The sequence below is a fragment of the Phyllostomus hastatus genome, unplaced genomic scaffold (genome assembly GCF_019186645.2).
Source record: "Phyllostomus hastatus isolate PE091 unplaced genomic scaffold, TTU_PhHast_1.1 phas_contig_1162, whole genome shotgun sequence".
In the NCBI taxonomy this organism is placed as follows: domain Eukaryota; kingdom Metazoa; phylum Chordata; class Mammalia; order Chiroptera; family Phyllostomidae; genus Phyllostomus; species Phyllostomus hastatus.
In genome coordinates, this window is record NW_025333537.1 from 2,587,027 (window position 1) to 2,610,244 (window position 23,218).

The 23,218-nt window shown below is 56.6% G+C and overlaps 1 protein-coding gene across 5 annotated transcripts in view; it reads left to right on the forward strand.

The window, feature by feature from the left end:
* UBE3B (ubiquitin protein ligase E3B) overlaps nucleotides 1-22,848 on the forward strand; it is a 44,046-nt gene extending 21,198 nt beyond the window's left edge. For all 5 annotated transcript variants that reach the window (XM_045842243.1, XM_045842260.1, XM_045842252.1 and 2 more), the window contains 12 exons: nucleotides 427-541; nucleotides 1,829-1,928; nucleotides 4,461-4,580; nucleotides 8,829-9,005; nucleotides 9,134-9,244; nucleotides 11,035-11,172; nucleotides 11,514-11,579; nucleotides 13,401-13,459; nucleotides 16,460-16,642; nucleotides 17,063-17,174; nucleotides 19,733-19,825; nucleotides 20,741-22,848. In XM_045842243.1, coding sequence (XP_045698199.1) covers nucleotides 427-541; nucleotides 1,829-1,928; nucleotides 4,461-4,580; nucleotides 8,829-9,005; nucleotides 9,134-9,244; nucleotides 11,035-11,172; nucleotides 11,514-11,579; nucleotides 13,401-13,459; nucleotides 16,460-16,642; nucleotides 17,063-17,174; nucleotides 19,733-19,825; nucleotides 20,741-20,932 — 1,466 coding nt within the window. In that variant the 3' untranslated portion in view covers nucleotides 20,933-22,848. The remainder of the gene's footprint in view (nucleotides 1-426; nucleotides 542-1,828; nucleotides 1,929-4,460; nucleotides 4,581-8,828; nucleotides 9,006-9,133; nucleotides 9,245-11,034; nucleotides 11,173-11,513; nucleotides 11,580-13,400; nucleotides 13,460-16,459; nucleotides 16,643-17,062; nucleotides 17,175-19,732; nucleotides 19,826-20,740) is intronic.
* Nucleotides 22,849-23,218: the final 370 nt, after the last annotated feature.

Here is a 23,218-nt window from a genome sequence, read left to right on the forward strand (position 1 = left end):
TTGCTTGTGCGTGTCAAGAGTTATTAATGATGACTGACTTTGCCCCAAGTCTCCTTTTGATTCGAGTCGATTTTATCCCTGAGAAGACAGAAAGTGGGCCAGGCCACACCTCAGGCGAGACCCCCCCCCACCCCCCCCACCCCCCGCGTGTCCCCAGTGGCCCGGCACAGAGCTGCTCAGGTTAGCGGGGTCCTGGGTTGACCCGCCAGCGGGAGGCAGCAGGAGCCACTGCGTGTGGGACGAGCGCGGGCCCTGCAGACGCTCGGAGCACGCGCAGGGTGCCCTTCAGTCCCGTCGGCTCCACGCGGGAGGCAGAGCGAGGAGAGGAGGACCTTCGTGGGACTGGGTGGCAGGAGCTGTCCTGCCCGCTCCTCTCCAGTTGTGGTCAGCTCCGTGAGTGTGACTGTCTCGCTTGTGTGCCCCCAGAGAACGCCAAGGGCGAGACCTTGGAGCTGTTCCAGTCCGTCCACGGGTGGCTGATGGTGCTGTACGAGCGGGACTGTCGGCGGCGCTTCGCCTCCGAGGACCACTGGCTGCGCAAGTGAGCGCTGGGGTGGGGAGGCGGGTTCACGGGCCCAGAGTCTTCTCCGTCAGGCTGCCCGCGTGCTCTGTGCTCGCATCCCAGGGCGCAGGGGAACTGGTCGCTCTCCTTTATCCTGTATCTGCGCGAGGAGAGCTGGTGTTGCGGTGAAGCACCTGTCAGGATGGATCAATCGCCTAGCCGTTGTTGCTTCTGTTAAAATATGTGTACACCAAAGAGAGTAGAGCTCGTTAGAGCAACACAGCGAGGCCACATTGATTGGGTTGGCCAAAAAGTCCATGTGGGTTTTTTTCCTTAAAAGACCCCCCTTCATTTTTACCAGTAACTTGATTGATTTGGATACTTCAAGTATGTCGGCTATCTCTGACTGTTGGCTTCCAGTGGGCGGAGGCCAGGGCTGCTGCTAAACATTTTCCAATGCATAAGACAGCCCACAGCAAAGAGTTATTTGGCCGAAGTGTCAGTAGTACCAAGAAACTTTGCAAATCACTTTTGACACACAGCCTTCTCCACATACTGCATTAATCTTTCTGTGTGTTTCAGTTGTGTTTTTACCTTTCTTAAAATAATAAAGCATAATGTGCTAAAATGTTACGTATTTTTTCCATCTTCAATATTAAAAGGGCTGCACTAAAATTTTGATTTTTTTTTTGTAAATGCACGCTGATATGACAGCTGACACAATACAGTCTAACAAAATTGTTTCAAGTGAAGTTAAAGACAACTAAGTACTATTAGAGCCATTGTAGGGAAAATCTAAAAGAACTTTTTTGGCCAACCCAGTAACAAATGTTTCTTATCCACACCTGGAAGAAGAAAAGTTTTCAGCTGAACTGAGCAACAGGTTATGTTAGTTAGGTGGCAGCTTTTCACAACGAGAGTCAGCGGGGTAAAAAGTACAGCCAGGTCTTTGCAGGGACAGGGTCGGGGAACCCTCATGCAGCAGCTAAACACGAGATCAGGTCCATGCTTTTTCATCAGTGACGTGTCAACCCTTGTGGAACTCTTGAGGTCAGGGCACTGGAGCAGGGCTGGCAAGGTTTTTCTGCAAAGGGCAGGCGGTAAATGTCTTAGGCTTTGCAGACTAGACTGTCTCTTTCTGTTCCCCCACATGGTTCAGCGCTGCCGTTGCAGCGTGGAAACAGCCACAGACAGTAATGGATCGGTGTGGCTGTGTTCCCTTGAACCCTCATTTACAAAGATGGGCCGCAGGCTTGGCCCACAGGGCGTAGTTTGCCAAGAATGGGGTTTTTTGTTTTATTTATTCCAAACCCGTGTCTTTTTAAGGGATCTCAAACCTAGTGTGCTCTTCCAAGAACTGGACAAGGACCGAAAACGGGCACAGCTGGTCCTGCAGTACATCCCTCACGTCATTCCACACAAAAACGTGAGTCACTCTCAGAGCTGGGCTCCTTGTGTGTCTTTCTGTTCCCTCATGCGGTTCCTGGGTTCCCATCTCTGCCACAGAGACTGGAAGTAAACAGCTGAGATCAGCCACTGAGCCAGCACAGGTCGTGACTGGGTCTTACTCTGAGTCGCGTACAAAACTATGGGGCACAGAGGTCGAAGGCGATGTGAACTGGCAGCTCCGGCAGAGTGGGGTGTGTGTCGCAGGGGTGGATGTGTGGGAGCCCAGCAGGGGTTCGGGGGCACGGGCAGCGGTGGGCAGTGTTCACAGGCCTCGGGTGAGAGTGAGTGCATGCAGTGCTCGTGGGAGGGGATATAAGGAGGAAGTGAAGAAGCTAAGGAGGTCGGTGGAAATTGGAGTAAGAAGGGCCTTGTCCGCCCAGGGCAGGAACTTGGATTCTCTCCAAAGCCACTGGGGAGTTTTCAGCTTTGGAGGCACCTGGTGAGAGCTATGCTTCCGAAAGTCCTTGTGGGCGTAGTGGGAGGCCCTGGCTAGAGGCCGTCTGGCCTGGACTCGGTGGGGCCACAGCAACAGGAAGACGATAAAGTCAGGAGGCAGCGCCGCGGGCCGTGGACAACGGCGACATTCGGAGGGGAAGGGAAGGAGTAACTCAGATGATGCTCCCGTGTCTGGTCTGGGGACCTGGGGGAGCCTTCCCCAAGGTAGGAACGTGGCAAGAGCAGGTCTGGGAAGTGCTGGCAAGGTCAGCCTTGGGCAGGTTGCACGGGAGGTGTTCGTGACTCCTCGAGGCCATTGGACAAGTCACGTTTTTACAAATTAAATCTCGCTTTTCAGAGACACTTCCTCCTCACGGCTCTCTGACATGGTTTTGACCTTGATGGTAGCACTGAATGTTAGTCATTCTTTGCCCTCCAGCAGTGGTTCACAAGTGGACATTCCTGTTTAAATTCTCATCGCGCTTGCCAGCAGAGCCTCTAAGAGGTGAGGGACCGCGTGGAGATGACACCACGCGTGTGCTCTGCGAGAGAGCCTGTCAGCAGTCTCCCTGCCCTCGCCCCGAGAGGGAGCGCGCAGCTGTGGGAGGCGGCCCTCCTGCTGCCGGCCCTGCCCAGGGGTGGGGCGCCCCTCCGCGCCTTCAGCTGGCCGGCTTCTCTGTAGCTTCTCCCCTGTGGCCGCTCAGGGTGGAATCGCCTCCCCTGAGATTCGCCTTCTGAGCCTCCTGTTGTCAGGGGTTAGCAGCCTGCCCCGACTACTCCTCTGCGTTGAAGTGGTTTTCAGCCTTCGTCTCCTGGGCCTAGCGCGGTTCGTAGTCTGACTTTACACGCAGCGCTGTAGCCAGGGCCCGTGTGTCCGGGAAGTCAGCCCTGGGCTGTGGTGTCCCTGTACCGTACAGCCCCGGTCTCTGCGCTGTCTGTGGCTCTCAGACCATGTGCTGGGGTGCCTGGTTGTCACAGGACATTGTGAGTTTTGGGGGGAACATAGTGAAGTCTGTTGCACTCTATGTGAGGTACTAGGTCAAGATCACAGTTTCAGCACTTTTCAATGATGTCATGCTTGCTAAGCTGGCTTTTAAAAGTGAAATTAAAAGATCTTCTGTTTCAGTATATGTGTATTTTTACAATACAGCTATTCATTCCTTAGCACATAAATGCACCTGAACAGTTAAGTGGTTAACTGCATGGGGCCGTAAGGACTGCTCGTGGCCTGGCAGCGTGGGAAGGAATGCTGAGCTGCTGGGGCGCCTCTCAGAGTCACGTGTGTGGCCAGTGAGCCCGGGCTGTATCCCAGTCCTCACCGGGTTTTTTCCCTTTTGGGAATTCTGCTTAAGACCGCCACTGAGTCTTTTCGTCCATGTCTCATAAGCTCTCCCTCTTCCCCCACTGGGAACACAAGGCCCTCCCCGTCATTGTTCGAACGCTCTCACAGCAGCGACTCTCAGAACCAGGTCGGGGCAGAGGGTTAGTGCTGGCCAAAGGGACGTGGGACCTGGAGAAGGGAGGGACAGGTGCTTTTCAAGTGACATTGAGAAATATCACCAGTGGGACCAGGGCGTGCTTGCGGGCACAGAGGAGGCAGATAAAAGGTCGGGAACCTTTATTCTGTAGGATCGTTTTTAAAGGATTCTGACAGTGAAAAAAATTACCTTTGAAGTGTTTCTGTTTTTTACGTTTATAACATTGATTTCCTTTAAAGCAGGCATGGCTGTGTAAAGCCACCTCTGTCGCTTGTCTCGCTGCCAGATTGTCATGGCGGACTACTCACTGGACAGGAGGATGGTTTCCGCTCGACTCTTCCTAACTGGACCCGAGCTGCAGCCGGGTCTCTCTTCCTGGAGCCTTTCTTCCTCACCACGAGTTCCGCTGTCGCTCCCATTCCCAGTCGTGTTTGGGGACCCCTTTCTGTTCCCCAGGGCCCTTCTGCCTGCAGCCCACAGGGAAGCGCCCTGTTCCGGTGCACCTCACGGGACTCGTGCTCCGTTAGGTGTGTGCAGTGTGCTCCGGGGAGGCCTCGGCGTGACCCTGTTTCCGGTCTTCCCTTTGTTCGCTGCAGAGGGTGCTCCTGTTCCGAAACATGGTCACCAAGGAGAAGGAGAAGCTGGGGCTCGTGGAAACCAGCTCCGCCTCCCCGCACGTCACGCACATCACTATCCGGCGGTCCCGGATGTTGGAGGTGAGAAGCCCCCATAGCACTGTGCTCTGGGACATGGAGGAGCGTCAGTGGTCAGTCTGTTGCCTCTGGACTGTTCTTGTCACCCCCTGATCCAGCGACACTGAAATCAAGGCTCTGGGGGCAGGGTGGTGGCCGTTGGTCCTGTTTGTGCGCCGAGAGCTGCTTGATTAAGCACGTCCTCGGTGCTGGGGCCACAGTGCAATATTTCTTCCCCTTTTCACGGGAGGGCCCCAGGTTAGCGTGTCAAACACCCCTCTCTGGAAGGAGAACAGGAAGTGCATTGTGCAGACGTTCTCACGTCTCTGCAAACTCCGTTTGTCCCGGCCGGCACTGCCCAGACCCCAGCTGTGGCTGTGGAGGCCGGAGTGTGGGAGTTAGGTTGACTGAGCCATACTGGGAAGTGCATATCACAGAGCTAGAAGTTCCCTGTAGACATAAAGTCATGAGATGCAAGGGAGGGCCCACCGTAGCCAAAGCCAGTGTCCTGTGTTACCGCTCTGTGGCAGCTTCGTGTGAATTAGGAATAGGCGCCTGTCCTCAAAACACTTTACTTCTGTGCGTCAGAAAATTGTTATAATGATCTCGTTGGAACAAAACCCTGGCTGGAGCGTTGTCACAGTAAGTGTGTGCACCGGTCTGCCTTGTGCGTGCCACACCCTCCGGAGCCCAGGGCTCTGCCTGCGCATGCCGGTCCTGCCGGCGGGGGGATTCGTGACCGAGCCCCAAGGACCCGTGCCCAGGGACGCTTGGCCTGATTCATTCGCCCACACCTGCTCCTTAGACCTTTCGTCACACTCCAGCCTCGGTTCCTCATACGAAGGCTGGGCAGTGTCGGGCTGTCGTGGGATCCCAGGACAGCTGGTGGCCAGATGTCCAGCAGATGGCCACGGCTGCAGCCTTCCCACCCCGCGTGCTTTCATTTTCCCCCTTGCAGGGTCTTTCCCGCAGAGCTTGCCTGAGTTCCCCTGGCCACTGGAGACGGACACCGAGGTCTGCTGGGGAAAGGGAGGCAGAAGAGACGGGATAAACAGATGAGACGCTTGACATTGTTAAAAGCAGCGACCAGAAACGCAGGCGCCCACAGGCACCCTGCGGGCCACAGGGATGCATAAAGCTGGCTCAGCGCCAGAGCATTCTGTGTGCGTGCTAAACAAATAGAATAGTCTTCCCTTCCACTGCTCTCCCTGGTTTCCTTGAAACACAGCCCTCGGTCTAGGCCAGAGGCTGCCTGAGAGAAGCATCCTCACAAACGAGCTGATGGGTGACAACAGGCGTCCAGCCCCAGTGCTGGGGAGCGGCAGGAAGCGGGCAGGTGACAACATGTGCCCCCCGAAACCCTCAGCTCCAGCTGAGGACCAGAGATTGGGGCTCCGTGATGCTCTCATTGTTTCAGACAGGACCAAAATTCGGGGATTTGTGTAAAATCCCCAGATTTTCTACGTTGGGAACCAAAGAATTTTATAAAGTACCAGAAAGTCAGATAACACTTGTCTTCCAACCGAATTCAGCCTGTGGGCCACCAGTTCACAACCTCAGCTTTGACCAAAGAGGAAAAAGCCCAATTGCGTTACAGAAACTCTTCCCCAGCATTTTCTTCAGATGCCACCTGCCTGTCTCTTAAAACTTCTCGGTCCTACCACCCATCATACACCCCCCCCCCCCAGTGTGACCAGCACCCTCAGGAAGTCTGGGTTGGTAGAGACTCGGACGTCACCTGAGAGTGACAGAGTTCCCAACCCCCTTCTCATGTGTCATTGCTTGTAGGAAAGTCGCTTGACGTCCTGGTTACCGAGCCCACTTTCTGAAACACATCACGCAGGGACACCAGAGGAGTGGTGTCTGTCTCAGGCTTTCAGCAAAGTCTTTTCCTCTTTCCATCCCATTAGAAGTACCTTGTCATGAAGCTGACCGGTGGTGTTCCTGTTGAATTAGGAGAGGAAGAGGGTCGTTTATTCAGTTATTGGTGGTACGACCTAGTGGTTTATTAGAACAGGAGCCCAGTGGCCTTTGCTTGATTTGGACACAAGGGGGCATCCAAAAGCTGATGTTAGAGTCATGACATCCGAGGCTTTTTTCCTGCTTCCTTCTCTCCGGTTTGTGTTGAAGGCGGTGCTTCTGTGTAAGGGGTCCAGGCGTTAGTCCTGCGGGAAGGCATCCCCTCCCAGAGGGTGGACTGGGCCTGGAACGTCAGCGTGTCAGAACTGGGGGGAGCCAGAGACACACTCTTGCCCAGCCCCTTCCCCTCCCCCGTCAGTGGCAGAACGCAGGCCAGAGAAGCTCAGATTGTCCATCAGGGTCGCTCGGACGTCGGGCCTGGAAGGACCAAACCAGCTCTCCCGCCCCCAGGTCAGGGCTCTGCGTCCGCTCCTTGAGAGGCAGCAGGGAAGAGGATCCTCACTCCCGCTTACCTTCCCACGGGGCAAGTTCTAATCCTCGTGCCACAACCACTGTTCCAACCACTCAGTGCGGCGCAACGGGAAGTGTGTCAGAGGAGGCAGGTGGCCAATTCCTCTTCACGACTTTCCAAGGAGGAGGCTGCTATGGGTCTGATGGAAATTTGAGTCCAGCAAACGTTCCTTGGGCCCCACCACATGCTCGTCCGCGTGCTGAGTGCTTTCACGAGCACCTTGTCGTTGAATCTGCGTAGCCCGAGCACCCTGCCGGTGTGTGTAAAGGTCAGGATGGCGTCATTGTAAAGCAGGTGGAGAAGATCCTGCAGGCAAGCAGGGCATGTTTGTATTCTCCACTGGTCCCCAGTTCCGTGCCAGAATGGTTATTTTAAATTTAGGCAGAACAGTGCAAATGCTGCAGCAGCTGCATGGTGACTTCCTGTTTTTCCCTTCTTTCCATCTAACTTGATGGTAGTCAGACTTCATGTGCACAGAGGTAGTTTTCAGGACTGCAGTCAAAATCGTGTTCCTGTGCCTTCAGGTGACTTAGGGGAGTTCAGAGGTGCTTCTTTGCACACTCACTAGCCTTGGAGCCTAGCCCTGAATAAGACCGGGAGCCACAGTAGGACAGTCCTGTGGGTCTCCAGGCGAGCACAAGAGAAGTGTGATCAGCAGGAAGCCATCAAGGGTTCCCCAAAACAGGTCTTGCCAGGCTGGCCTCATTTGCTTTGTGACAAGGGGCCAGAGTGGCCGATGGGTGGAGGCTTGGAGATGGTGGCTCTTGTGTCAACAAAACACCTGAGAGCACCGCGGTTGGGGCTGAGGGGGAAACGCCTCAGAGTGGCCTCAGGAGGATGTTGTGGTTGATTTGCTGCTTACACGACAGTGTCGGAAGACGTAGGTTTCACCCTGGTGAACGGGCTTCGTGTTGGGCAGAAGGACTCCTCCCTGGCTCCTGTCCCGTTTGGATGCTGTGTTTTCTGATCACTGATGTGAAGACCTAAGCAGCTACATATCGGCCTGCACATGCAGGAAGTCCGTACGTCAGAGACAGACTCAGGAGCCAGGAAGACCTCAGCAGACTGTAGTCCAGAGACAAACTCAAGGAGATGGTTTAGCAGAACTCTGGAGTTGTGTCAAGGGTTCTGCGGGGGGTTGCTGAATGGCTGCACGTGCTGACACAGCTGGACGTGAGCCGGAGGTGCACTGAGGCTTCTCCCCTGTTCCTGCCCTCGTCCAGGCCCAGCGTCACTCCTGTACCCTGTCTCCCTCCTTTCTGCCTGTCCCCCCATCCATCTGCTCTGCTGCCACCAGAGAGAGCCTTCTAAGAGAGGCCAGCCCTGCTGCTCCTTGCATAAATGCTGCTTTAACTCCCCATTGCCCTTGGGATATGATTGAAATTCCTCAGTGTGAGTCACAAGGCCTTTCCTGATCTGGGGAAAGGTACCAGGAGTTGAGGGTGGAGGGTATTTTTAGTTTTCATCTTCTAGCAGCCTGTAAGTGTGATTGATTGATTGATCTTTACCGTGAGCTGAAAGATAACTCTCAGCATTAAAATAGAGAGGGTGGGGTCTTGTCCCGGTTTCATCCCGTCTGATGACAAGAGCTTATCATGACTCGTCCAATTTCCTATCTCACCGTCCTGCGTCCTCTCGCGGGCAGCCTCCCCTCGCCAAAGAGTGGGAAAGTCGAGTCCCCACGAGCGGACTTTCTTTTTACCACCCTGTCACTTCAGAGCAGGTGAGGACTGCTCTTCTGCACCCGTGCATCCTGGCTCACACGTGTGGTGCACGTGCAGAGGGCGCCCTGAGCCGGACGGCGGGCCTCAGGTGCTAACGGCTGTCGTTCTGCCCGGCAGGACGGCTATGAACAGCTCCGGCAGCTCTCCCAGCACGCCATGAAGGGTGTGATCCGCGTGAAGTTCGTCAACGACCTCGGGGTGGACGAGGCGGGGATCGACCAAGACGGCGTTTTTAAGGAGTTCTTGGAAGAGATCATCAAGAGGGTGTTTGACCCGGCACTCAACCTGTTCAAGGTATTTAAGGGGAGCGAGAGCAGGTTGACAGCAGCCAGATTTGAGGGGACGAATGAAAGCGAAGGACTGGGTTTGCTCGTTCCAAGGCCTTTAACCTCTCTGCCTCTGTCCTTCCCTTTGCCTCGCAGACAACCAATGGGGACGAGAGGCTCTACCCCTCGCCCACATCTTACATTCATGAGAATTACCTGCAGCTCTTCGAGTTTGTGGGCAAGATGCTGGGCAAGGCCGTGTATGAGGTAGGCGCGGGCAGGGGCACTGAAATGGAAAGGGAGAAAGACGTGAGCAGTACCGTGGGCTTGTGTGCGTTTGTGTGGCCGGCCCACCGGGTGAACTGCCTTTCCCTGGGGCAGGGCCGAGGAAGGGGGGCGGGCACGAGATCGCTGTGCGGAAACGCTTTCCGTCTGTCATCTCATTCAGTCCCCTCAGCGCTCCTGTGGCTTGGCGGCAGCTGTCCTGTTTCTACACGGAGAGAGGACGGGGGCTTCAGAGCCACTTGTCCAGAGTCTCCTTGCTGGCTAGTGGTACCCAGACTTGGGCCCAGGCCAGCCTGAGTCTCCCTGGCCAGCCATCCGCCTCCCTGAGGGGTCGGGAGTGGTGTGCCAGGGCCAGGGCTCCACGGCTCTAGGTGAGCCGCGTTTTATGGTGTTTGACAGTTGTTACATTTGTTTAAAAAATCTTTTGTTATTTGAGCGAGAGCTTCAAAGTAGGCCGGAGGTACCTGGGAAGTGCCTGCAGACTGGAGCGTGGAGGTGGGAGGTAGCCCACAGTGAGCGGCTGGTCGAGCCTGGTCTCCCTCACTGGCCGCAGGACTGCGCGTTTCTTTACGTTGCCGTTCTCACCGTGAAGTGCAGTGAATAGAAAATGCATTATTGGGTTACCGTAGGTGGCGAATGAGGGAATACAGGTAAAACACCTGTGTTGCCTGTTACCTGGCCCTCGGGGGAGTGGAGCTGCCATCCCTGGAAGGGTTTCTGGACTTCGTCTTCTGAGTGCCACGGGGTCAGGTGGTGTGGGCTTCCACAGCCCCTGCTGAGGCCTGGGCCCCTCCACCCAGAGCTGAGCTGCAGCTCTCCCTCCGGCGGCCCTTGACCCCGAGCCCTGCGAGTCCTGCTCCTCGGAGGGAGTGGAGCTGCCACAGGAGCCTGTCAGTGGCCAGTCTCCGTGGCCTTCACTGTGGGCTCCAGAGCAACAGGAATGATGATAGTGCAGATGAACGAAACTAGGGCATGCTGGGCCCCGAGTGGGGAGCAGCACTCGGGGGCTCACACAGCCCTCCTGCTCCGCTGTGACAGGCCACGATGCAGTCTCACTGACTGTCCCCTCAGAGTCTCCCCAGTGCACACACCTCTCTCCACCCTCTCAGCCGCTGCCCTGGTACGCTCTGCGGGCGGTTTTCCGGGCATCCTACAAATGCGGCACCTCTCTGCCGAGAGCCCTCCCAGCACTCCCTGCTGCCCTCTGGACAGAATCCAGACTCCCGGAGGCTTAGGAGGCCCTTTCTGATCCGGCCTGCCTGCCTCTCCGGCCTCATCCCTCCCCCTCCCCTCTCACACTGTGCTGTGACCCCAGGTCCGTGTTCGTGCCCGTGGACCTCCTGCGGGAGGCCTTGTGCTCCACAGGTCTAGCTGGGGTATCTTCCCCTCCTGGGCTTCCCCCGCTCTGCCTCTGGGTGAGAGCCTGTCGTCTCTGCTCCCCACGCCCCGTCCCTTTCATTCTTACAGTGGCTGCACTATTACCCATTTACAGAGGGAAAACCCAAGGCCCCATGGCCAGGCAGCAGCAGAGCTGGGGTTTGATCCCTGAGCCACGTAGCTCGAAAGGCTGTGCCCTTACCCACCATGCCCTCATGTCCCCAGGAGTTACTCGGTGTGCTTGATACGTGATGGGGCGGTATCATCCAGGTTGAAAATACAGGAAGTGCCCGGGATGCTCCTGGCGCCCACTGGAGCCTGGGCTGGCCCTGCGTGGTCACGGAGACAGAAGCCGGGCAGACGGCAGTGGCGAGCCTCTGTCCCCTCTCCCCCAGGGAATTGTGGTGGACGTGCCCTTCGCGTCCTTCTTCCTGAGCCAGCTGCTCGGGCACCACCACAGCGTCTTCTACAGCTCCGTGGACGAGCTGCCTTCCCTGGACTCCGAGTTCTATAAGAACCTCACCTCCATTAAGGTCAGTGTGGAAAGGCGTCGGGGGCACTTGGTGGGGCGCTGGCAGGAAGACACAGAGGTGAACCCCGCAGGGTGTGGTATGGCAGCAGGAGGTTTCCTGCCATGGGGAAGACACCCACTTTGCGGCCCCCGCAGGCCCCCACGTGCCCTCTGGGAGTTGCCTGTCAGGACTGACGCCCGTGGCGTCCTTCCTCGAGGTGGTCAGTGTGGCCTTTGCCTTGGCTTCAGGCCACACAGCAGCCACGGCAGTTGGTGTGCACGCAGACTCGGTGGGCAGGAGTGTTCAGTTCCTCAAGGACTGGGCCCTCCTGGATCCTGACACTCCCCTCTCTCTTGCATTAGCGCTACGATGGGGACATCGCTGACCTGGGCCTGACACTGTCCTACGACGAGGACGTCATGGGTCAGGTGGGTCGGCCTCTGTCTGGGCTCCTCTTTCTCCCTCCGCGGGCCTCCTGAGGCCTGCCCTGCTCCGGTGCCGTCCCCTGCGGGTCCACAGACGGCGGGCCCGTCTGTGCGGCCTCTCTTCCCTCTGCCTCTCGTGCCCACCCCTCCCCCTTGTCCCACCTTGCCGGGAGGGAGGGCATTCCTCCTCCCGCCCCAGCTGACTTGGCCGCTGCCTGCCCGGCCCTCGCTCTGCCGAGACCCCTCGCTCTACCGAGGTCGCACTCTGGGTCATTCCTGATGGGAGCCGCACCTCCCTGTTAGTAACACTGCTCTCCGTTCCCATGGTGAGGACCAGCGGTCACACAGGGAGGACTGGGACTTAGAAAGGGGGAGGAAGTCACTGAGCAGAAGTGCCCCCAACAGAATCCTGTCTGTTCCAACTGGTCACGAAGAGCAGAGCAGAAAGAAAAGACCCTTGGAAGCGGGGTGGCAGAGCTGTTGCTCCCCGAGGTTTCCCTTTTAGCTCTTCTCACATGTGCCCTTTGGCCCTTCCCCTTGGGCCCCAGTGGACACCTGCACAGGGTCCGTGTGCACAGGCCTAAGGGCTGCTCTAGAGAGACGGCGTCATGAGCTTGCAGTGCAGGGCTGGCCTCCCGGAGCCCTGCCTGTCGCCCCAGAGAGGTCACTTGGTCTCCCCAAGCCACAGTTCCCTTACCTCAGAGAAGCACTGTTGGCCGAATGTGAGCCCTTGATGGGCCAGTGTCGCCGGATGCTCTGTAAATGCCTGCGTGCCCTGCCATCCTGCCGAAGAGCCACCACGCACGCTGGCCTGAGGGCTCCAAGAAGCCTAGTGTCGTTATGTAGCCTCGGCTTTCCCAGCGCATTGGTCACAGAACCCCTCGCAGAGAACGAGTCTGAAGGTCACAGCTCACAGACAGGGTGTTCCTGGGAACCCTTTATGGGAAACACCAGGCTGGGCAACTCCTAAGAGCCCTTTTAGCTTTCAAGTCTTCTGGCGTGCCCCACCATGCACACAGCAGTGACACTAGGGGTCGCTGTTTTTCAAGGTCTCTGCGTCTTGAGAGTTACAGTCACAGAATTCTATTAAAATTAGCTTTGAAACAATGAATGCACTCTTTGAGTTTTTTAGGTGACCCACAGAAGTTCTTGAAGATGAGGAAAGCAGCTGATTCCGCAGAGTTTCCAAGTCTTTAATCAGATTTTGAGTCTTCCTCCTGACATCCTTCATTTTCCCTCCTAACTGTAAAATTGATGCAAACTTCTAATGAAATATTAGTCATAACATGAGCGTAAAGATGAAAATGAAAACCACCTGTAATGCTGGTGGTGCCCGGACAGTGCCACTGTTACCTTGGCTGTGTCCTTCCAGATTTTTCTCCCTGGGCGCGCTCATCAGTTTGTTTGTTTTTTTTACGAAAGTAAAACAATGCCATGCACACGGCCCCTCCTCCCCCACCTCTCCAATAGTACACATTTTCATCACATTTCTTAACAGCTGCGCAGGATTCCAGGGCGTGAGCGCACCAACATTTACTTAGTCATCCTACTGTGCTCCTGAATGCGAACACCCTCCCCCCCACACCATCCCAGAGCCTTAACATACACGTTTGAACAAGGATCAGACGGGAAGGAGCCTCTCATGCTGACCGCGCAGGGCCGGCTTGCTCGTGCTCAAGCCCAGGCTTCTATGAAAGTGACTGTGGGCACACGTGCCCCGTCTTCACCCTGCCGGGATCGTGGGTGTCGGCCCTCTCGTCTGCAGGGAGCTTTCTCCCCCCTTTAGAGTTCTCCCAAGTAATCGTCCCCCCTCTTCTCCCCCAGCTCGTCTGCCATGAACTGGTTCCTGGGGGGAAGACCATTCCTGTTACAAATGAAAATAAGTGAGTATAGCGATTTGATTTTTAAGGTCAGCACTTGAAAAGACTTCATTCTGGCTCTCCGGGCTTACTTTGAGAATTTATTAAGATAGATTGAAGGAGAAAGAGGCCATAAATATCATAATGGAATTTACTGGTTACAGTTCATAGGCCAAAATTGCATTAAATTCGATTTGCAAAATAAGAATTGACAATTTATTTTTTGCAGTAGCACTTCTAAGGTCAGAGGCAGCCAGGCCGCAGTGATCCCAGGGACCTAATGGTGGCTCCAGATGTGGACGGGCGGGTTCTGAGCCGTGCAGGCGTGCCGTCCTGATCCCAGGGGGCCCCAAGGCCGAGAGACACCACGGAGGGGTGGATCCCTTTAGAATGGCAGCAGGTGGCAGTTGTATCAAACACTGTTCTTGAGAAAGCACAGTAATGGGTTCAGATGCAGCAGGCAGGTCCCTTAGATGTGGGGAGATTCTGAGGCCCAGCAGCTGTTGTCAGAGATAATAGGCTCTTAGGAATCTACCATACATGTCAGCCTCTTTGGTACCCAGAAGCAAAACCCTTCCGTGCGCTGCCTCCTCCGGCTCTGTTCTCACCTAATTAGAACAGTGGGACCTGGCCCGAGGAGTAGGTGTCGGCCCTCTCCTCGGTCAGCCTTCTCCCGCCGCCAGGCTCAGCCGAGCATCTGATCTGTACTCTGGGTGTCAGATCCTTTCTCCAGTGACAAGTGAAAGCTCAGTCCCACCGGCGAGACGCTGGGACCAGATGCGCACGGCAGCCCAGGGCCCCTGAGCATCCTTTCTCTCTCAGGTCAGGCGGTTCAGTCGGTCTGCCAGCTCGGGAGCTTTTGTTCAGACTGCACGGTCAGAAAAGGCGAATGCGTAGTGCAGGGCTGCAGTTCTCGTCGGGATCCAAGTAGACCAGTTTGACTCCTGGCCCTGGGGCGTCGTTGGGCAGCCGAGAGAGCAGAGAGCTGCTTGGGAGGGGCTGACTGGAGGCGGCAGGGCCAGTGGGTCCTGTTCTGCCAGCCACGCGGCCTCCTGCCAGCCCTCCAGAGGGCTTCCCGTGAGATGATGCGCGAGAAACACCTCCCAGGAAGTCTGGCTCCGAGGAGGGCCCTAAGGAATGAGAGTGCCGGTTGTCGCCACCATCAAACACGTGACCCGCCACACACAGCCAGCTACCCTCACTCTGGCCTGTTTGCCAGACGTGACGGCACGGGTGATGGTAGGAGCCGTGCGTGTGACAGCGGAGGGGAACGGGTCGGTGCGGCCCGTGTTGAGTGGGGTCCTTGCCCTGCCGGGGAGCCTGCTGTGTAGAAACTCTGACACGGTCCCAGCATGGAGCCTCAGCGTGAGAGCAAGGGTGTCCAGCTCTGCGGGCTGTCTTTAAGGCCTGGCAGTGCCAGTTTCTCCCTCCTTTGGGGCGATGTTTGATCTTGCACTTCCTAGGTGTTAAACGGGACAGTCCCTTGAGTTCTTTTGGTAAATTGGGACAGTATTAGTAACTGGCTTCAGGGAATGTGAGAAAGGAGTAACCATAATAGAAAAAGTCATATTGGGTTGTTTTAATAGGCAGGTTTGCTGCTGGACAATTTTTTAAAAGAAGGATGTTTTCAAGGTCAGTGACTCAGATCTGAGTGCCGTGGGTGCAGCTGATTTATCGGGACTGTACTGACTCAGAATGGCAGGAGCTGCACCTGGACTAGGCTCAGGGTCTTTCGTCTCTGAGAGTTGGATGGTTCGCCAAGAAACCAGCGATGCTGGCACGCCTGTTGGAATGTACTCAGCCTGTTCCAGAGAACGGTGCTGCAGTGTGCAGTTGTAGGTGCGACCGTCGTGTTCACAGCACAGGCCCAGAAGACCGGCTGCCTGGAGCCGTCACCAGCGCTCCGACTCCCCAGCTGGGGCTCAGCGTAACCCAGCTGCACTCCACCCGGACTTCCTGCTCGCGGCCTAGACGCTTGGTCCAGATTAGCTAGTTTCGATTGAAGTTTCACATGAAGCACTTTTTCTTGGCTTTAAGGCTTTTTGGGGGACTGAATTATATTTTGTTATACAAGGGGATACCCCCCAAAATACAGAATTATCTTCTAGAATGGGGGCCGCCCCCCTTGTAGTACAGGCTTTCCTGCTAGGTGAGTGTTCTAGGAACCCATCAGTGTCAGTGTACCAGCTGGCATTGTTGTGAGAGGCTGCTTTCGACTTCAGTGAGGTTTTTTTGAAGACTTTTTCAACGTATTTGCCTACTTTATGATTTACGAGTACACCTGCCCACACCACACTGAGTGTTCAGCAGTTTTTGACCAAAAACAGCATGAACCCTGTGCCCCCTCCGTATTCACCCAGTCTTACCCCGAGCGACATTTTTTGGTTTCCCCTGACGAAAAAAGTCCTCAAAGGGAAACGTTTCGCTGATGTGGAAGAGGCGAAACAAAAAACAGCAGAAGCACTAAAAGGTGTTAAAATCGACAAGTTCGAGAACTGCTTTGAGCAGTGGAGAGAACACCCCAATAAGTGCACTGCCTCGAATGGGGAGCCCTGGAAGCTGACTGAAGTTCAAATGTGTAAGAATAAATGCACAGTTTTTTTATAAAAATAAATTTTGGGGGTTTTTTGGCATCCCCCTTTATATGCCCAAAAGGATGAAATTAAATACAAGTCCAAAAAATACCATTTGTACCAAGAAGGGCCCTCTCCTTACCTGGAGATCGTCCCGCTTTGATTCTTGACACGTGGGGGTGTTGTCCTGATGTACGACCCACTGTGTTTTTTGTTTTTGAAGAGCGAATGAGGTAACGACCTTGAAGGTTTGCCGCCTCCACGGCAGCACACAGTGTACCACTGTTCAGGAGAGCTCTCATCATGGTCATTTGTGTTGTTATGGTAAAATGTTCCGGTACTGTTTGTGTTTTGCAGAATGGTTCAGAAATGTCTGAACTCATCTTCCAGCCCGCTGGGAACAGCCTGCCCTGTCCCGCTAATTTCCATTGTTTTCTTTTCTTGGCAACAGAATTAGCTACATCCATCTGATGGCGCATTTTCGAATGCACACGCAAATCAAAAACCAGACAGCTGCCCTCATTAGCGGATTCCGTTCTATTATCAAACCCGAGTGGATCCGGATGTTCTCAACCCCTGAGCTACAGCGTCTCATCTCCGGTGACAATGCTGAGATTGATCTGGAAGATTTAAAGTAAGGAGTGAGTGAGGGGGCAAGGGTGAAATTCATAGGCTGCCTTCAGAGCAAGCTGCTACCTTGCCGGGTTCCTTTTGGAAAGTCATTTTGGGAGCCTATCTCTAAATGCACTCCTTGCTGATCCTGGGGCGAGGTGCTTAGGAATAAAAGTTCAACCATTTGTCTGCCTAGAGACTGAAGTGGAAGCAGCTCTTGAGGACCGAGGGGCTTTCTAAAGGTCTAGGAAATAGTATTGCAGGACCTTCTGTTGGGAACAGCACAGCCAGCTCTTGAACTCCCTGTCCATGTAGCTTCCGGGGACATAAGGCGTGAACTCCCAGCCGTAAGGGAACTGAGCAGTTAGTAGTGCTGCTTGTCTGAGTTCAGTGCTCGTCTGTGTCTGTGAGTGGCTGACCCCGCGGTCTGGATTGTTTTCAGGAAGCACACAGTGTACTATGGTGGTTTCCATGGAAGTCACAGGGTCATCATCTGGCTTTGGGACATTCTGGCCTCCGACTTCACGCCCAGCGAGCGAGCCATGTTTCTGAAGGTACTGTATGTGTTACCTACACATGCGTTCGTGCATGCACAGACAGCCTTACGAATCTGGAAGGCGAGCGATGTAATAATTTACACTGGAAAAATTACATTATCGAGAGGACCTCGTATCGTCAATGTGACGATGTGCCCTGTCCCGTGGGCAGACCTAGATGGTGGGTCAGGTGGAAAGCAGAGGGCTCGGGCGCGTGGGGCTCAGCACTCGCTCGGCCCCTCCGCTGGTGCTGGCCTCGCTGATGCCTCCTCCTCTCCTTCCTGTTGTTGAAGAGGTAAACAGTGTGTACTACCTTAAGGAAATAGAGACAGACAGACAATCTCTGTTTCTAATGTGTAGGACTTAAAGAATCTCCGTTTCTACCCACGAGGGACCACCTCTGTGTGCTGCCCTTTTTCTCAAGAGTGTGAACATCAGTTCCACGTGCAGTGTCCTGATCAAACACACACAATCAAGTAGGCGGATATTAGTGTATCTTTGGCAGATACATTGGCCAGGACCCCTGGGCTGGTGTCTTTAAAGTCGAAATGTTCCCCCAGTGCCCACCGTGCTGTGTTTGGTACTGACACCAGCAAAGTGTTCGCAGGACACCGGACGGCACGCCTGTCTGTGTGTGTTGTGTATGTGTTTGTTTTTATAACAGTGGAATCAGATCACTTGACCATCTGCTCTTCTGCACGCTGTTTTATCATCAACATTTTGCCGTATTCTGGGGTAAATTTAAGTGCCTTGAAATATTTTTCTTTGGCCAACACCTAGGTTTCTGGACTGGTCTCACATGACCTCATGGACAGAACCATCACCAGTTGAAATAGCAATGGGGTTTCTTTCTCCTTGGTTTGTCATCCCAAGCAGAGGTCATTCCCCTACGGGAGGCCATGACCTCAGTCCACAGAAGCAGACATGCTCTGGTTGTCCCTACAGATCTCAGGGGATTCGGGGTGGCACGTGGACATAAGTCCCAAAGTTGAGTCTCAAGAGAATCGACTTGTTTTTCCAGTAGTGTCTCTTGTGGGCACAACTGTCTCTGCCTCGCCTAGAAAGAGGAAAGCCGGTGTCTCCTGACCGTGCAGTCCTGCCCCATGCAGTGGGCGGGCATCTTTGGAGAGCCTGCCCCCAAACCTGCAGTCCCTGTCGTAAGGGAGTGGGTGTGACTGTGCTTTCTTTAAATGTGACGATGGCATATCCGAGGGCTTCCTGGGCCCTCCGCTAGCCCTCCTGTCCCGGGGGACAGAGTGTCCCTCCCTCCTGCCGGCCCCAGCTTGGGGCAGGCAGCAGGCCTGAGCGCCTGAACTGAGATGTGCAGATGCTTCCAGGTCTGTCTCCTCCTCCTCAAACAGCCCGACCCACACAGCATCGTGGGGTGAGGGGAGGAGACTGGGTTCACGGAGCGCTCGGCGGTGCGGACACCAGCGGCGCTCTCTAAATGGGAGCCGATCTACGGGTTTTGTGGTGGGAGAGAAAACGCGTTAGGACAGCAGTCTGTCTTGTCGATCCCTTTCGTAAAAATCTGGTTCTGAAGAGTGACACACACACTGCCTTTGGACGGTCTCAGGATCGCACACCCAGTTATAACACTGTTTAAATGGCCGCGTTCGTTTTAAGACTCACGCGCTGAACTCGCCACAGGATTCTGAAGCAAGCTTGCTGTGAGTAGCAGGTCCCTGTGTCCTACAGAGAGAAGGGAGAGCAGTTTTGGCTGATGCCAAAGGACGCGAGTGGCTCGTTAGGACTCCCCTGTGTGAGTTATCACTCGGGCGTCTAGGTCGGTCAGACGCCTCTGCCCGGGCTCGAGCCAGCAGCACACGCGGGGAGGTGGCACAGGCGCTGCCATCGGGAGGACGCGAGGAGTTCCGGGACTGGGGCGGGGAAGTGTGGCTGACTGTGCCTGGTGGCCGGCCTGCCTCCTGCCTCACTGACCCGAGGCCTGGTTTTGGTCGGCGTGCTGAGAGCAGGTCAGTTGGTGAGAGAGGCCCCCAGGAGCCAAGCTCGCGGAGACCGCTCTGTAAACCAGCAGGCCGGGGCCCCGGTGCGCGCTTGTGCGCATCCGCCCGCAGGGCTGAGAGGCTGAGCAGAAGCCGGTGCAAAGTGGGATGACCGGCACCAGGGCTCCCTGCACCCCAGCTCTGGGCCCAGCCCTCTGTCCCTCACCTTAGCTTCTCCCCACGTCTCCTTTCTGGGGCCCTAGTGGCTGGCGTCTCAGAGGAAGGTGTCGGTCAGCAGGGATTCCTGCCACCTGCATGACAGTCCCCCTGGAGGCCACTCCCCCAGTGGGAGTTGGCGCCGTTCCTGGACTCTTTGGCCGCACGTTCTCCTCCAGACGCCCACAGATGACTAGTCACGTCTGCTGGTGTGGCATTCACGTGCTTTAGCCCCCGTGCGCAGCCCTGCAGAGAGGTGTCAGGTGTGTCCCCGTTTCTGGGCCGAGTGTGCCTCTGTGACCCTCCTGCTGGCCAGGCAGCAGTTAGTGACTCTGAGTCTGGAGAAAGGAGAGCGCACAGCCAACGGCAGGGCCCGAGAGCCCCGCTGCCCCCTGACCCCGCCTTGCGTTGCAGTTTGTGACCAGCTGCTCCAGGCCCCCGCTCCTGGGCTTCGCCTACCTCAAGCCTCCGTTCTCCATTCGCTGTGTCGAAGTGTCGGACGACCAGGTACCACTGCTGGGGCTGGGGGAGGGTGTGGGGGGGAGGGTTTCTGCTGGGCCCACCCCCCAGGGTAGGCTGCTGAGCTCCGCAGAGCCAGGGGAGAGAGCCCCACAGGTCAGTGGCGGCCGGCCGGCTGGCCGGGAGGGCTGCCTGCTCAGCTCTCTGTCCCTCTCTCGTCACTCCCTCAGGGAGGAGTGGCTGCGGGCGTTCGAGTAGCTGCTGGTCTGGCCAGGCCTCCCGGTCAGGGGCAGCATGGAAGGCAGGGGTGAGGACGTGGGCCTGGGCACTGAGCAGGCATCGGCCCGAGTGCCAGACCTCCGCCTGTGGGTGCACGTCTGGGCAGCCGCTCCGGTCCTGGTCCATGAAGGAAGGGCGAGCGCTGTGGGGCTGGCGTGCTCGGTGGGGCTGGCGCCCGAACAGCGGTCGGCCCTGTTAAAACTGTCGCCCTCCCCCACACCTAAAAGCCTGGTGGCCAGTGAGTGTCCCTGTGTTTCAGGAGGCTGCAGCCAGGGGTCCAGGTCCCTGGGGCACTCGCTCTAGGAATGCTGCCCAAAGCAGTCTGCCACGGGCCACCGCACCGGCAAGGTCTGAGGGAATGTCAGGCTGCACTCGGAAACGTTTTGAGACCAAACATGTTTTTACGGTACTCTGACTCTGAAAGCTGGTTACTCGATAATTGGTGGCTACCTGGAAGGCCCCAGTTCCTAGTGTGTACGTGACACAGGATTCCCCGTGCAGGGCCCGAGGGTCGGGGCTTGTCCTCAGTTTGGGGGCCGGCCTGGGCAGTGGCATGCGCACCCACAGACCCAGGTGTGCCAAGGCGGGGCGCTGGCCAGGGCCTCTCCCCAGGCCTCCCGGTGGGCAGCGGCCCAGGCTCCCACGCCAGGCATCTCCCAACCCGGGCGCGGTGTGTGCTTGCAGGACACCGGGGACACCCTGGGCAGTGTCCTGCGGGGCTTCTTCACCATCCGCAAGCGGGAGCCTGGGGGCCGTCTGCCCACCTCCTCCACCTGCTTCAACCTGCTCAAGCTGCCCAACTACAGCAAGAAGAGCGTGCTCCGCGAGAAGCTGCGCTACGCCATCAGCATGAACACGGGCTTCGAGCTGTCCTAGCTCCCGGCCCCGGCCGCCGGCCCTCGAGGACCCCGGCCTCCCCCGGGGGTGTGGGTAACAGAGGCCCCCAGACCCTCTCTATAGCCATGAGACGCCCCTGTGGCCCCAGAACTTTGGATGCACACGTCGACTCCGCACAGCGTTCTCCACTGACGGGAAGGGGCGTCGGAAATACACCTCCGGGTTCCGCCAGCGTGGGTCCTTCCCTCCCGCACCCCGGCGGCCTGGAGCCCGGCCTGTGACTTCGAGGGGCCCGTCTTTTGGTAGTCGGGTCTTCTCTTGAGTCTCTCTCTCCTCGACCTCCCGAGTGAGCCGTGCGTGGGCCAGGCCCAGGCACTCCCAGGCTCGGGGAGGTGTCCGTGACGGGCCTGAGGGCACGGAGCCTAGTTTGCGTAAGACACTCTCCTTCCCTCTCTGAAAACTACTCAGGTAAGGCCTTGCCCAGCCTCTATGCACCCAGCACAGCCTCTGCCTCCTCCGTCCCACCCCCAGCAGCTCTCTCCAGACAGCCAAGTGCACCCGCTCCCCAGAGAGGCCGAGGCGCTGGCGGGGGAGGCCAGGAGCACAGGAAGTCTGGGTGGCTCCCGCTGGGAAGCCACGTGGCAGCCCCTCCCCAGCTCTCACCTCGGAGACCCGAGCGCTCGGCAGGCCGGGCTGCCGGCAGCCTCCCCTGGCTCACTCTGCGCCCTCACGCTGGCATCCGGGGTGTGCCAGGGGAACCCATTGGCCCGTGCAGAGCAGCTGCGCTTCTAGAAAGCGCTGGCTACTCCTGAAGCCTGCTGATTCTCGAGGTGCGGCCGCCTTCCTCCTGCTGTTTGCCGCCTGTTACCTGGGAAGGAACCAACGTTAGCCGAAGGCACCGCCCCTTCGCCCTCGACCGTACAATCCCGAGAGCCTTGGCCTCGCAGCGCCCTTCCTCAGCACAGGGGCCCCGGGAGCCCTTTGCACTGACTCAGCTCACGAGGCTCAGGAAACTCACGGCCCTCTGGGTTGGTTTTCTTTGTTGTGGTGGTTTTTTTAAAATTTTTCTTCATTTTCCCCCTCAACTCATTGTGCTCGCCTGCCCTCATCCTTCATCTTCACCACGAGAACTTGACTCTAGCTCCAGGGCATTGAGGCAGAGGCCGTGTGGTCAGTCTGCGTTGACACCCCAACCCCGCCCCGCTCATCACACCCATCAGCCTCCCACCGCAGAGCCTGAGCCAGGGAGCAGCCAGGGGCACCCGGTCCCCCCTCTGCCCCAAGGAGCGGCCTCTCCCCAGCAGCAGAGCGCCTTCCAGCAGGAGGAGCCTTCCCGCGCCTGTGGCCCGTGTCAGAGGGCGTGTGCTGGGTGCCAGGGTCCATCCTCGCCCGAGCCTGGCTGCGGGAGCGCCCCTGGCTTCAGGAGAACGGACTGTTTCTATTTTCATGACAAGACAGCAAGGAATTTAAAGACAGACAGGAATTTACTATTTAAGATTTGTTAGCAACCTCTGATTCTGAGATTTGCTGCTCTCTATAAACACTCAGTTCCTCCGAGGTCTCTTGTGCATACGTGTGCACGGGCCATGCAGGTCTGCGTGTGTACGCGGGGCCTTGTAACCGCCGGCCTGCGCACAGAGATGTGGTCCGTCCCAAGTCCCGGTGCCCGGGAGCCGCGTGTGGGACTGGGGGGCTGGTTTCAAAGCACCAACATCCACCTTGGTTTTGTTTTTTTGACGAGGAGGGGTAGTTTGTGATTTCATTTAATTTCTTCTCTTAAGCAGCTGGAAACATTGCACTATTTAAAACACTAAATCTGTACTTCCACAGCTGGTGTTCCTCGACACCCGACGGCTCTTGATGGCTCTAAAAAGTCACGGGGGTTTTGTTTTCACAGATAACTTATGGACTAAACGCGATCAAAGGCTTTATTAAATTTGTACTTCAGCCCCTGGTGGCTTTGTCCTGCTTTTTACCCAAAAGCGCGCTTCCCGACCCCGTGCCTCCGTAGCTCAGGGTGGGAGGCGGCAGGCGCCAGGTGGGGAGAAGACACGAGGGGCGACGTGGCGCCCCGAGTCCCGCTGCCCAACCAGAGTTAGGGCGGTTGGCACTCTGTCACGTTCGCGTCCAGTTCTGTTGTGAGAAGTCACACACTTCAGATACAGCTCAGGTCACCTCTGGGCCGTCCACGCTCCCGCCCTCTCCCCTTCCTCCCAGAGGCAGCCGTGACCCCTCAGTCCACGTTCCAGGGAGTCACGTGCGAAGGTGGCAGAGGTGCCTGTGGCGAAGAACCCAGACCGTTCAGGGTTCTGCAAACCCTGCAGC